The sequence below is a fragment of the Staurois parvus genome, unplaced genomic scaffold (assembly GCF_062004578.1).
Source record: "Staurois parvus isolate SC_StPar_1 unplaced genomic scaffold, SC_StPar_1.0 ptg000287l, whole genome shotgun sequence".
NCBI lineage: Eukaryota > Metazoa > Chordata > Amphibia > Anura > Ranidae > Staurois > Staurois parvus.
Window position 1 is genome coordinate 26,714,668 of NW_028318083.1, and position 13,382 is coordinate 26,728,049.

At 42.2% G+C, this 13,382-nt stretch overlaps 1 protein-coding gene across 2 annotated transcripts in view; it reads right to left on the bottom strand.

The window, feature by feature from the left end:
* The window catches only part of ATP9B (ATPase phospholipid transporting 9B), a 451,056-nt gene that overhangs the window by 67,392 nt on the left and 370,282 nt on the right, over positions 1 to 13,382 (bottom strand). For both annotated transcript variants that reach the window (XM_089682349.1, XM_089682348.1), the window contains exons 16-17: positions 6,350 to 6,511; positions 3,848 to 3,940 (exon numbers count right to left, since the gene is read on the bottom strand). In XM_089682349.1, the coding sequence (XP_089538475.1) occupies positions 3,848 to 3,940; positions 6,350 to 6,511 (255 nt within the window). The remainder of the gene's footprint in view (positions 1 to 3,847; positions 3,941 to 6,349; positions 6,512 to 13,382) is intronic.

The following is a 13,382-nucleotide window of genomic DNA, read 5'->3' on the forward strand; positions in this document are numbered from 1 at the left end:
TCCAACGCAGGGCCCGTTCCGCCTCCGAAGAGGCGAGGAGGTCCAATTCTGTCGCCAGAGCGTCCCGAGCGCGTTTATGGGCCACGGATGGAGATGACTTCCAACGCGCATCCGCAGAGGCCAGGAGAGAATGAAGCTCCAAGAGTCGGCGTTCCCGCTCCCGCTTCCGGACCGCAGCCAGCTGTATAACATGACCCCGAACCGTGGCCTTATGCGCTTCCCATAGGGGCACTGCTGAAGAGACCGATCCCGAGTTTTCCGCAAAGTATGTCCGTAAAAAGAATTCTATTTGTTGGCAGGTAGCCTGAGTGGTCAGTAAAGAGTCATTGATGCGCCAATGAAAAGGGCGCCGTTCTGACCCAGAAAGGGCAAGGAGGAGTACCAAGGGATCATGATCTGACCAGGGTGAGTAAGGAATAGTTATCCGCCGGACCGAGGGGAGCTGCTGGACCTGCATGAATATATGATCAATTCTACAAAAACTATCATGGGGATTGGAATAGAACGTAAAGTCGCGTTCAGTTGGATGAAGTTCCCTCCAGACGTCCGCTAGCCCCGCCGTCCGCAAAAGAGAGCGCATACGTTCCTCTAACACCAAGTCATGAGAGGGGGTCGCTCCCCGTGCGTAGCGCCTATCCAATGTGGAATCCAAGGTAACATTCGAATCCCCCATAACAAGAAGAAGACCCTTAGAATGTCGAGAAACAATGGTGCAAAGATGCGAAAAGAATTTATGCTGGAAACGGTTAGGCGCGTAGTAAGAGACAAAGGTAACCTCCTGGTCCCAGAGGGTGCCCTGCAGAAGCAAATACCTGCCCGTGGGGTCCGCTATATGCCTAGAACAGACAAAGGGGAGATTGCGTTTAAAAGCTATCAGAACACCCCGACGCTTCTCAGAAGCCGAGGCCGTGTAAAAGATGGGATAGTGAGGTGAAAGATAACGCGGAGCGGAGGACTGAGAAAACCTGGTCTCCTGTAGACATACCACATCAATTTGTTGCGATTTGAGATGATGAAAAACTTTAGCCCGTTTCTGAGGCGAATTGAAGCCTTGAACATTTTGTGAATGTATTTTCAAAAGGGGCGAGGCCATGGCGGTATCAACGCAACACGCTCAGCAGAAAAAAGCCCAAAGCAGCCAGCAATCTCCACTCCCAATGGTGATCGGACCATGGCGTCCCAGAACCCTGCAGAAAACAAAAACGAAAAAAAACAGAGAAAAAGAAAAGAACAAAGAAAGAAAAAAGGAAAAAGACATAAAAAGTATACATAACAGTGCAATTGTGTCACACCAATGGTGACGCGCATCCTACACATGAAGGATACAATTAGGGGTAACTCTACCACCGGACACATGGCTGCAAATGGAAACATCAAAACTGAAGCCCTCAGAGGGCAAAAAAGCAAAAAACATAATATAATGTAATAAAACGTAATGAAACTAAAAGTCCCAGGAGCAGGAACCTCCGCGATAACCTCCCCATAGGAACCCAGAGAACCATAGGAGCCAACCCCCTTCCACCCAACCAGGCCCACCGGGTCAACCTCCCACCCCGGGGCCCAAGGAGCAGTACCAACCCGAAATGCAAACAAACTGGGGGAGCCCCAAGGGCCAAACTCACGGTCCCGTCAGAGAGTTCATCGGTGAGATGATACATGGAAAATTCAGGACGCATCTTCAGCCCGGAGAAGAACAGGAAGGACTTGATCGCGAAGGGGTCTGAGAAAGGGCCCTCTTCCTATTGGACGACCGCTCCCAGATGCGGCTCGGAGGAAGCGGCCTTGCCGGTGATCCAGATGAATGAACTGGGCTCCGATCCGCAGCCTCCGGCGAAAGAAGGTGTAAGGATTCCAGGAGAGAGTGAGCCTCCTCTGGTGTAGCCACAGAGTGACTGCGGCCCCGGTAGGTGAAGGTGAGGCGGAACGGAAAGCCCCAGGCGTATTTAATACTATGTTTCACCAGGACCGAAGTAAAGGGCTTCAACTGGCGGCGCTTTTGTAGAGTGGTCTGGGAGAGGTCCGCAAAGAGCTGATAGCGATGCCCCTGGAAGCTGAGATCAGGTTTATTTCTGGCCGCCAAGAGGATGGTTTCCTTAGTGCGGTAATAAGTGAACTTGATGATAATGTCTCTCGAGGGCCCATCCGGTCGTCTGGGGCCCAAGGCACGATGTATGCGATCAAATTCAAGACGGTCAATGGGAATGGCGGGCGTCAGCTTCTGGAACAGAGCAGTAGCAGTGGAGGTAAGATCCGTAACCGTTTCCGGGATACCCCTTAACCGCAAGTTGCCACGGCGGGAACGATTTTCAAAATCCTCAAGCCGTAGCAGCGTGTCCGCCAATTCTTTCTTGAGGTCGCATAAATCCTGCTCGTGATTTTCAAGGACCGTAGCCGCAGCATCCATTTTATCTTCAAGGTCGCTCGTCCGGCTGCCCAACTCCCGAATTTCCCGTGAGAGACGGTCGGCCAGCTTGGAGGTGGCGGAGGACAATTCTGATTGTAACATAAACTGGAAGCGGCGCAGGAGCTCAGCATCCCGCAGAGATGGCATGGGAGACTGCTGGGGTGGCTCCAATGGCATGGGAGACTGCTGGGACGGGTCCTCCACACTGCCATGATCCGACCCACCTGCAGATGGTGATGGCATGGGACCCAAAATTGCGGCTGGGGCTCCATTTAAGGTCTCGGGCGGGAGCCGCGAATCCGCGGCCGAGGTCCTGGAAGTGGTCGGCGGCCGGCCCAAAATCGAGGCCGCGGCTTCAGCCGCGACCTCCGGCGGGTAGGCCGCAAACTCCGGCGCCGCCCGGCGGGAGCTGGAGGCACGGGTGGCCGGCGTTTTTTTGCCCATCTGGGCACCAGGGTAGCGAGGGGCCAGAAAAGGAGCAGGGGGACCCCCCCTGAGGGACAGAAATCGGCCGATGTGTCCGGCGGCCACAGCACAGATCTAAAAGGCAACCATCCTGGTTGCTGCTCACGAGCGCCCCCCAGGTTCTTTTCTTTTTAATACATTAAAAAGACATTTCTAAAATTCTGTTTTCACTTTGTCATCATGGGGTACTGACTGTAGATTAATGAGAAAAAATGAACTGAAACAACTCTGATATTAAGCTGCAACATAACAATGCAAATGCATTTAGCATTGTATATACCTGTACATATACACGTACAAAGTGTGTGTGTGTGTATATATATATATAGTACATTTTTGGAGTCCCCTTTAACACTTTTCAGTTTACCTGGATGTTACTGGCATGTGGGCAAAGTCTCAAAAAAAAAATATTTAGAAATTCAAATGTGACATCTTGAAAATTATGAAATTCCATGTGTAAGAAGCCAAAGCCACCTCACAGACAAGTGTGCCAGTTCCCGTACCAAACCGTAATGATCTCCAAATGATAACAGATCACCAGTGCAGAAGTCATCCAGTTGGGGGGGCCACCACTCAGGATACCACTGACTCCACCACCTCCATGGTCCTTTACTGGTTTTCCAGAGCCTCAAAGTAATAATGGCGAGGCCCATGGCACATGATTTTGTAAACCCACTGTTGATGTGTTTTGTGATGTGTTTTGTCTGTGTTACTCTAACTTTTGTGAGTATATCTACTTTTAATAAATCATGTGGTTTTAGAATACTACTCTATGGTCCTTTGCTCTTTATCCTACCCATTATCACTCTGAGGTACAATCCACCCTTTGTCTTTGGGTTGCATTGGGTCTCCTAAACTGTACAAGGTGGTGTCTCTAAACTCAGAGCTTTTCTGCCATCGTGTCCCCCCCTCCCCCTATTTAAAGCCTTGCTTGTAAGTATAGTGTTAGGATTACAAAAATCCAGTTGTTAGTCTTACCTCCTCCTCTAACCAATCATTATACTGAACAATGCTAGCCATGGCGACATCAGCACCTTTCATATAGAAGGTGATTTCTCCTGAAGACTCTTCCTAAAAAAAAAAAAATACAACAAAATACTGTAGTAACATGTAATCTAGATATGAACATACATGTATTTCTGATCATAATGCCATTCTGTCTCTCATCTGAACCCTCACTGCAAGTGCTACTCAATGTCCAAAGAAAACTTTTATTATAGCTAAATGCTGTGTGATGTTTTTAAGACAGGTGGGACAGAAAACATATGAAAGGTCAATAGCAAATTATTTACACTATTAATATGTTTTCTTCAATACACATATGTACATGCTGGGCTGTGTTTGCTCCTGTTAGGAGGAGACTGCCTTAAGCATGCATCTAAAGTGAGCTAGATTTGGGACACAGGAAGATACTACTGATTTATATCCTCACACTAAGCTGGGGGTGTTCAGGTAACAATGTTCACTGCAGTCACAATAGAGCTTGCTAATGAATTAGGGCCCATTCACACCTTGTTGCCCTGATGATCTGGGTTAATGCAAACACATTAACAAGCATTTTTGCAAGTGTTGATGCACATTGTCTTAGGACCACCTATTCAAATGAATGGGCTGCCAACACACCAAAAAGTCCCAAAAATTGGACATACATAATTTTTGCAATGCAGCACACCTGCACCACAATGCACTGGAGTGGAAATAGGAATGCTATCAAATCAGGCTTTAAATGGGGAGCAGAAAGGGACTCAAAGGCAGGGGAAAGGGACTCAAAGGTCATTATGATTAATAGTTGTTACTCTATATAGAATCATCTAGCGTTTCTATTTATAGCCAAAGAGACACCTTGTCTTCTTCCTGGCTTCAAATTTCCAATGCTACAATGGTATATAGCTTGGGGTTTTAAAGCAGAACAGCAGTACAGATGGTCCAACAAGGACACACACCAACCCTCCTCCTCCTCCACTGAGAAAAGTTATTTTATTGATTACACTGTTTGTAACAAGATCTGTGAATGCATGTGAAAATCCTGCAACTCACCAGACTCGCTCCCATTCACAGATTGTGTTACAAGCATTGTAATAAATGAAAGTACTTTTCTCTATGGAGGAGGAAAGATGGGGTGTATCCCTGTTGCACCATCTGTATTGCTATTCTGCTTAAAGACCAGAACCTGTAAAGCACTGCAGCGCCAGAATTTCAAAGTCAGGAAGAGAACAAGACATCCTTGCAGTGAAAATTTCACCAGGATACAGGTGCCTGTATGACATATTTTGAAACAGCGATGTGACCAAAGCTGTAGGGTTCTTTTTTTTCAAGAATTAAGCTATAGAACAGGAGGTAAGGTTTTATTCCTAATGACACTTCTTATGTAAGGTGCTGGAGCATAAATATTTAAGACTTTACAAAAGAAACTTTAAGTTCTAATTAGTCTGCTACTGCTTAAAAATTGACCATGCAAACCCAGGTAAAACCAAAAAATAGATATCCAGAGGTACTTACACATACCTTGTTTTTTATTCCATATTCCATCCATTGAGTCCCCAAACATGGGAGGTCAGTAAATCCAAACTCAGGGCGGTCAGTTTACTCAAACCTAGAGTTTTCTGTATAAATAACTCAGTGTTCAGGGTTTTTAATTATATCCGAACTTAGAGTGCTCAGTATTATAATCAAACCAGGGTGCTCAGTATACCTAATCTCAGTACACTCAACCCAGTATTCTCAGACTAAACCCAGGTTGGCTAATATACAAAAGCCCAGGGTGGCTAGTAATCCCAAACTCAAGGTAGTCAGTATACAACAGCCCAGGAGTTTGGGCTGCTCAGCATACAATAGCAGCCTCTGGCTTAGAAGTCCAAGTTCTACACACACACACCTTCCCAGGACTATCTGACCAACAGTAAGGAACACATTAAGTGTAAAAGTATCACAGCTTTGAATTATAAAATAGAAACCAAGTATTTGCACACAGAGCTTCCATAGTTTAGCGGTTCATAGACCACTCTAGTAAATAAAACAAAAAATGTGATGGCAATGTGTTGGCTTTTAGGTACGTCTGTCACTTGAACAACCATTTCCAAGATCCAGGTGTACTTTAAAAACCTATATTTGAAATAATATTGTTTTTAGATCGGTGGAAATATATAAAACTATAGTTAGTCTAGAATTTAGTGCAGAGCCAGTAAGTGAAACACTGCTGTAGAGTGAAATAGTAAAAAAAAAATAAACAAAACTGTCATGGGAAAGCTAGAATCCTTCGCTTATCCTTAGCTACAGTTAAACATTAATTTTACAATACTTATGTCCATCCCTTAAAGGAATAAAGCAGTGGGATACAGGGTGAAATATCATTTTTACACACAATTGAAAACAACATAAGTCTCATGTGAAATATAAAGAAATAAGAAAAGCCAACTGTTTCAGTTTTCACAATAAAATAGTTCCCATTATCTATTTTATTAGCAATTAAATAAATCTTACCCTCACTATGATTCCCATTCGTTTGCTCTCAGAAGTAAAAGGAAAGATCTGAAGAATGAAGAAAGTCAAAATCTGTCCACTAGGGGTTTTAAGCTGCATAGAGGTCAAATCTCTGTTGACAAGAGTAAGTCCAACACTTTCTGTCCACTTTACAAGGGCCACCTGTGGAAAAATAAACATACTGAAATCACTTTTAATCAAGCAGTAAAACAATTAATTAGTTAATGTGTTTGTACCTGAAAATCATTAAAAATAGTATAATACAGGAATCTTTTAAAGAATGTCTCTAATCCGTCTAAAAAATGACGGACTAGAAAACACTATACACCAAGCTCATGTAATCCAAAAGATGTGAAAAGGGGGGGGGGTGCCTGGTGCATGGTTTGGTAAAAATACTGCATATAGCATTTATTTTATTAAGCTAATCCCTTTTTGAGAATGAAACAATTGACTAAGACACAGTTCTTTACTTTAATTATTTAACTCACAATACAGTTTCACAGGAAGGAAATAATTCACAAACATCTGTAATTTGACACACACACACTAAAATAAGTATTGAACACGTCACCATTTTTCTAGGTAAATATATTTCTTTAGGTGTAATTGACATGATATTTTCACCACATGTCGGTAACAATCCATACATCCAAAGATACCAAACTATATAGTTCAGCAATTAAAGTTATGTGTAATAAAATGGAATGACACACGGAAAAAGTATTGAACACGCTAACTGAAATTTATTTCATACTTTGTACAAAATCCTTTGTTGGTAATGACAGCTTCAAGACGCCTCCTGTATGGAGAAATTAGTCGCATGCATTGTTCAGGTGTGATTTTGGACCATTCTTCCACACAAACAGTCTTCAAATCTGGAAGGTTCTGTGGGCCTCTTCTTTGAACTCTGATCTTTTAGTTCTTTCCTTAGATTTTCTATTGGATTCAATTCTGGTTTTTGGCTGGGCCATTCTAGCAGCTTGAGTTTCCTTCATCATCCTGATAAATGGCAGCAATTTTTATCAAGAATGTCTTGGCACATTTTTACATTCATCCTTCTTTCAATGATATGAAGTTTGCCAGTACTGTATGCTAAGACAAAGCCCCACACCATGATGTTCCCACCTCCAAACTTTGCTGTTGGTATGGTGTTTTTGAGGTGATGTGCAGTGCCATTTGACCTCCAGACATGGCGTGTATTATGACATCCAAACAGTTCAATTTTGGTCTCATCTGACCAGACTATATTCTCCCAATATTTCATAGGCTTGTCTAAATGTTGTGCAGCAAACTTTAAACGGGTTTCAACATGCTTTTTCTTTAGCAATTGAGTCTTGCGTGGTGAGTGTGCATACAGGCCATGGCGATTGAGTGCATTATTTATTGTTTTCTTTGAAACAATTGTACCTGCTAATTCCAGGTCTTTCTGAAGCTCTCCACAAGTGGTCTTTGGCTCTTGGACAACTCTTCTAATGATTCTTTTCACTCCTCTGTCAAAAATCTTGTGAGGAGAACCTGGTTGTGGCTGGTTTATGGTGAAATAATGTTCTTTCCACTTCTGGATTATGGCCCCAACAGTGCTCACTGGAACATTCAGAAGTTTAGAGATCCTTGTGTAATCATTGGCATCAGTATGTTTTGCAAAAATAAGGTTGCAAAGGTCTTGAGCGAGCTCTTTGCTTTTACCCATCATGAGATGTGACACCTTGGTAATGGGCACCTTTTTATAAGTCATCAGTAGAGACTGAACCAGCTGATATTAATTTGCACTGACAAGGGGCAGGATTGCTTTCTAATTACTGATATATTTCAACTGATGTCTTGGCTTTCCATGCCTTTTTGCTCCTCCCTTCCTTAAAGTGTTCCATACTTTTTCCCTGTGTCATTACATTTTCTTACACATAACTTAATTTATTATTTGTTTTGGTTTCCTTGTATGTATGGATTGCATGGGTTGTTACCAACATGTGGTGAAAAAGTTCATGTCAATAGCAACATTAGAAATATATTTACTGAGAAAAATGGTGACGTGTTCAATACTTATTTTACCCACTGCATATATATTTATTTCTTTTTATATTGAGAACTGGTATTTTATCTTCACCAAAGGCTGTTCTACATAGGCAACATAAGCAGGTGCCTAGGGCAGCGGGGCTGGCTCACAGTCACCTACATGTCATGCCACTGTTAGTAACAAATTTTGTTGTATAATAAAAGGATCCAGACTTGTCTGCCAGTACCATCTTGTAGTCATTAATTCTCAGTGTACCAAGGCAGAGTGGGTGAATTGTATTTTTCAGTGTTTGTGTCAACGTCCAGCCTTGACATGTCTGGTGTGACTATGGCATCTTGTTATTGTGATACTAAGGTTTGTCAAATGACATGGGTAACATGGAGGGCAGCACAAGATATTTGACCTAAGAGGGCACAAAGTATAAACTCCATCTATCTCCCCCTTAAATGGCCCTTTTACCTGCTTTCCTCAAATACACACCTCACAATCGTCCGTCAGAAACTACTGAAATGTGAAGGTAACCTCTTTTGCTTCCTCTAATATTCTCCATCAGAGTACATTAACATGGACAACCCAGGGTGGTAACAATGGTATAAAGTCTAAAATCTATGCACAGTCTGTCAGAGACATGCCAGAGGCTAAAGCTGACCATAGATATGTAGAATTTCAGACAAGAATATTCGTATGAAAAGTCTTTGTACATTCGATGAACGTACGAATGTCATTTGAAAATTGTCTTTTTCTTTAAACATTTGATTTTAAAATGAATGTAATTTCTGAACAATAACAACATACATTGTCCAAAAATTAAATTGATTGAAAAAAATTTCTTTCCTGCCACTTCAAATTTTCCCATCACAGCGGCCGAAAACGGACATTGATTTGACTCCACTAACGATTAGAAAATCAAACAAATAATCTTATAACATAAGGAACAAACTGCACAACCTACAGTGGACCTGTAACAACAAATGGAAGCAGCGCTGGCTCTGATTATCCTGTGATAAAAATCAAAGCAATATGTAACAACTGTATGTGCAAAACAAACCAACAAATATTTTTGCAAACAGAAATAAAATAAATACTACAAGGAAATCAAATAGTGAAGTGACGTGCTCTACAAATGGCATGTGCTAAATCAGTAAACTAATAAAATAATAAATATAAAGTGGACCTGTGGCCAGGCTATAGAAATCCAATTATTTATACATTCTTTTACATGCAGTAAATAAAATGAAAAGCACTGAAGCTGTTCAAGTCATCCTCTAAGCAGCTTAGATCACCCTGCTCTTCTCTCCTACAGTTGCTGCTCTTCATTTACATCAAAGAATAGATGGCTGGAAGATTCCAAGGTCACTGCTGGAAGACTACCAAGCCACTCTTGGGGAGGGAGCAGGGTGAGCTAAGCTGCTAAGACAACTGGCATCAGTGCTGGAAATATTATTCCACAATACCTGCAGCTATAGAGGTCCATGATCAGAGTAGAACTGCACTTCCTCCATTTCTTTAACAGGCCTAGCTGTACAGCATAACTTTATTTTATATGGGTTCTCAGCTTTTATTCATATGGTTTCCAAAAAAAAATAACCTGTTGCTGTAGCTGCTTAAAAGGAGTTAGCTGGACTTAGGCTTCAATTAGTTTGTCACTTACATAAACCCATCCAGTCTGTTTATTAACGTGCCCCAGTATGATGCCCCTTGCAGGGGATCAGGGTTACCAATTGTCTGTTAATTCATAGACAATTTGTAAAAATCTTTGATATATGTTCCAGTTTGTTGATATCCTAGAAGGGGACACATGTCCATAAATATAGACTCTGGAGAGTAGATGCACACAGCAGGAAAGAATCTGCTTACACTGTGTAGCGTCGCCCAGCGCAGTATAACAGAGGGAGACTCAGGAGGCAGCTAAAGCTGCTGCTGCTAAACCTCCAGCTGCCTATTCATCAAATGAGTGCTGTAACCCGCCCTTCCCAAGAGCATGACATTTGACTTAAAACCAATATACCCCAAAGTACCCGTGCTGATGGTGATAAAAAATACTTCAAATGACAAAAAAATATAAAAATAAACATCAATGCTGCTAGCTGCTGCCCACTAGTGATAAATCACCTAATAAACCATAAACCATGTATCCCCTAGATAGAAGAAATGACAGCACTTTCTAAACTAATAAACAGTGAACCAAATGTGGAAATTAAGTCTATAGATCAAAATTCATAATATGAAACAGTCCAAATGTACGGTATATGTGCTCTGTGTTCATAACAGTTCACTCTCCTTTAGGTGCAAAAAAAGTGCTGATAGTGTGAAGAACTCCCAAACCAGATGGATCCAAGCAGGAGGACATTGCATTATTATGATGAAACATGTTGGGCAGTAACTTCTGGTGACCTCATATCCAGTTCCTGGAGGAAGGCTACGGCGGCCCTGGATGGGTGATGAAACAGTAAATTCACAAGGCTATTGATACTGCTTATTGTGTGTGACAGAACGCCTGTCACCCAGATTGGGTGATTCCGTCAGAGAACAGCTTCCTCACTACTGGACACAGGACCAAGGTATTATAGCCAGGCATTGCGCCCAAGACTAGCTTAGATGGCAAAACTGGAACTCTTTATTGAACAGAAAACACAGGTTTTTATACACGCCAGAAATAGGGCCCATCCCCTCATGAACAATAAAACAAATATTATACTTTGGGATGTACATCCCACACTGATTAAGTAAGTGCTTGATCCCAACAGTACAGCCAACAGCGATCTAATTAACAGTAAGCTAATAAACAACCAGGCACTCAGGCAATGCTTCAATTAATCAGGGAGCTCACCGCAACAAACCCACCCCTGAATGCACAAAGTCCATTACACATGCTGTCTTTCAGATGTTTGCTTTCACTTGTATAATCTGTCCATCATAAAACAAAACTCATACAATATTCCAACATTCTGAACAGTGGAATTAGTTTATTTTCATAGATTTCTTGAGGGAGATTGTTGATAAATATTTCTGTCCTAAATAGAGGAGCTTCTCCAACCCAGTCCGCATGAGGGCTACCATATTTCCTCTGAACATTAATGTGTACAAGATTAATATTACATCTTTCCATCCACTCTAGAAGGGAAGATTTATTGTATTTATGCAGAGAATTAATCCAAGCCTCACTCTCAGCGTTCATCATGTTGTTGTCCATCATTAGAGAATGATCTACTCTCTCCCTGGGCCATAATCAGTGAGCAGAAGGCTAGCCCCTAGTTCCCTCCAAAAGCCCCTGTCCCGGTTGGGTTTGTCACATTGTGTAAGTGCAATTTTTATACAGTTTTATGGTTTAATAAATGGTGCTTTTACTATATGGAGCCTATTTTTCTTCGGTAACTTATGCCACTTGTTAAGAATATGGTGGGATCATATACTACCAGTGAAGAAGTTGTGAAGGCTATTTGGAGGAGAGCTGCAGAGAAGCAGGAGTGCATGCACGATCCAGTGAGTGTGGTGAATTACCTCTATAGTTAGGATTTTCCTCTGCTTGAATCCATTCGGCTTGGGAGTTCTTCAAACTATCAGAACTTTTTTTGCAAAGAAAGGAGAGTAAACTGTTATGAAAATTGAGCATATACGCTTGTGAGCTATTTCATAGTATGAACTTTGATTTGTGGATCACTTATTTTACCACATTTGGTTCACTGTTTGTTAGTTTGGAAAGCGCTGTAATCCCTTGTATCTAGTGATACATGGTTTAAGGATATTTGACTCAAAACAAAAGATGCTCAATCAGAACAGGCGGAAGAGGTCAAAGCACAAAACAGAAATTATATGGGCTTAGGAGAAGATGAGCTGATGTATGAACACAGGCAAGAGATATTTGCTGCCAAGTTTGCCTGTTTGTCCTTCACTGCATATAGCAAGGGTTAAAGTGGAGCGCCAGTCAAACAAAAAAAAATAAAATAAAACTCAGCAGCTGCAAAAACTCTAGCTACTGACTCTTAAAAAACAGTCACTCACTTGTCCCACAATCCAGCGGTGTTCTCACCTCAGCCAGTTTCACGGGCTGCTTTCGCTCCCTGGCAGCTTAAGTGTGGGTACCCGGCTGTGACAGCTTGCACATGCACGAGTAGCGCTGTGCCTTGTGAATGGTTCCATAGTCTTCTGGGACCTGCCACGTATCCCAGAGAACTACAGGGAGGGAGGATAACTTCTGCTTCCAATCGCCTAAGTGATTGCAGCAGAAGTGGGAGTGGGTACCTGTCAAAATCACTTTTTCCCCTCTTGCTTCTCACTCCCTCCCCCCCCCAACACTTTCTCTCCCACCTTCCTGCCATGCTCACTGTTTGCTGGTTTTTGTGTTATTTCTCAAGGTGCCCCAGATTTTGATCATAATAGTCATGTTTACATGTTTTCACGATGCTTTCGATTTTTAAATGCAAGGCTAGGCATAGATTGTATTATGGGTAATGTTAATGTTTACATAGTTTTTAATATAAGTTCAAGCATATTTTGAGTTGCTGGTAAAAAAAATGTGCTGTCAATAAATTGTCTCTGTTTTGTTAGTAAAGAAAATGTAGGGAGATGGCAACCGTGCAGGGGTAATGTTCACAAGTGCTCTCCACCACCTTCCTCCACACGATCCAGCAGCTGACACTTTGCAAGGCTGCTTGCTTAGTCCCAGCTGTCACTGACCGCAGTCTGTCAGAGACTGTCAACTGGGAACCAATCAGAGTGTTCATGTGATCATTATGCCAGCTCTGATATAATGGTCACATGCTGGATGGAGCTTCACTGATAAAAAAAAATATCTTTACTCTGCATCTAACACTATCCTGTCTACAGTATGACAATGCTCCTGCTTCACTGCAAAAGGTAGATCACTGTTTTCCTGTTAAAGAAAGTGGAAAAACAGAGATCTATGGGATCAATAGGTTAAAAATGAGGAGGGACAATGTTTAGGGATCTGAAACAGGAAACCATGTTAGGGTACCAACATGTACATTCAGTATGTTCTTTAACCACTTGCCTTTCAAG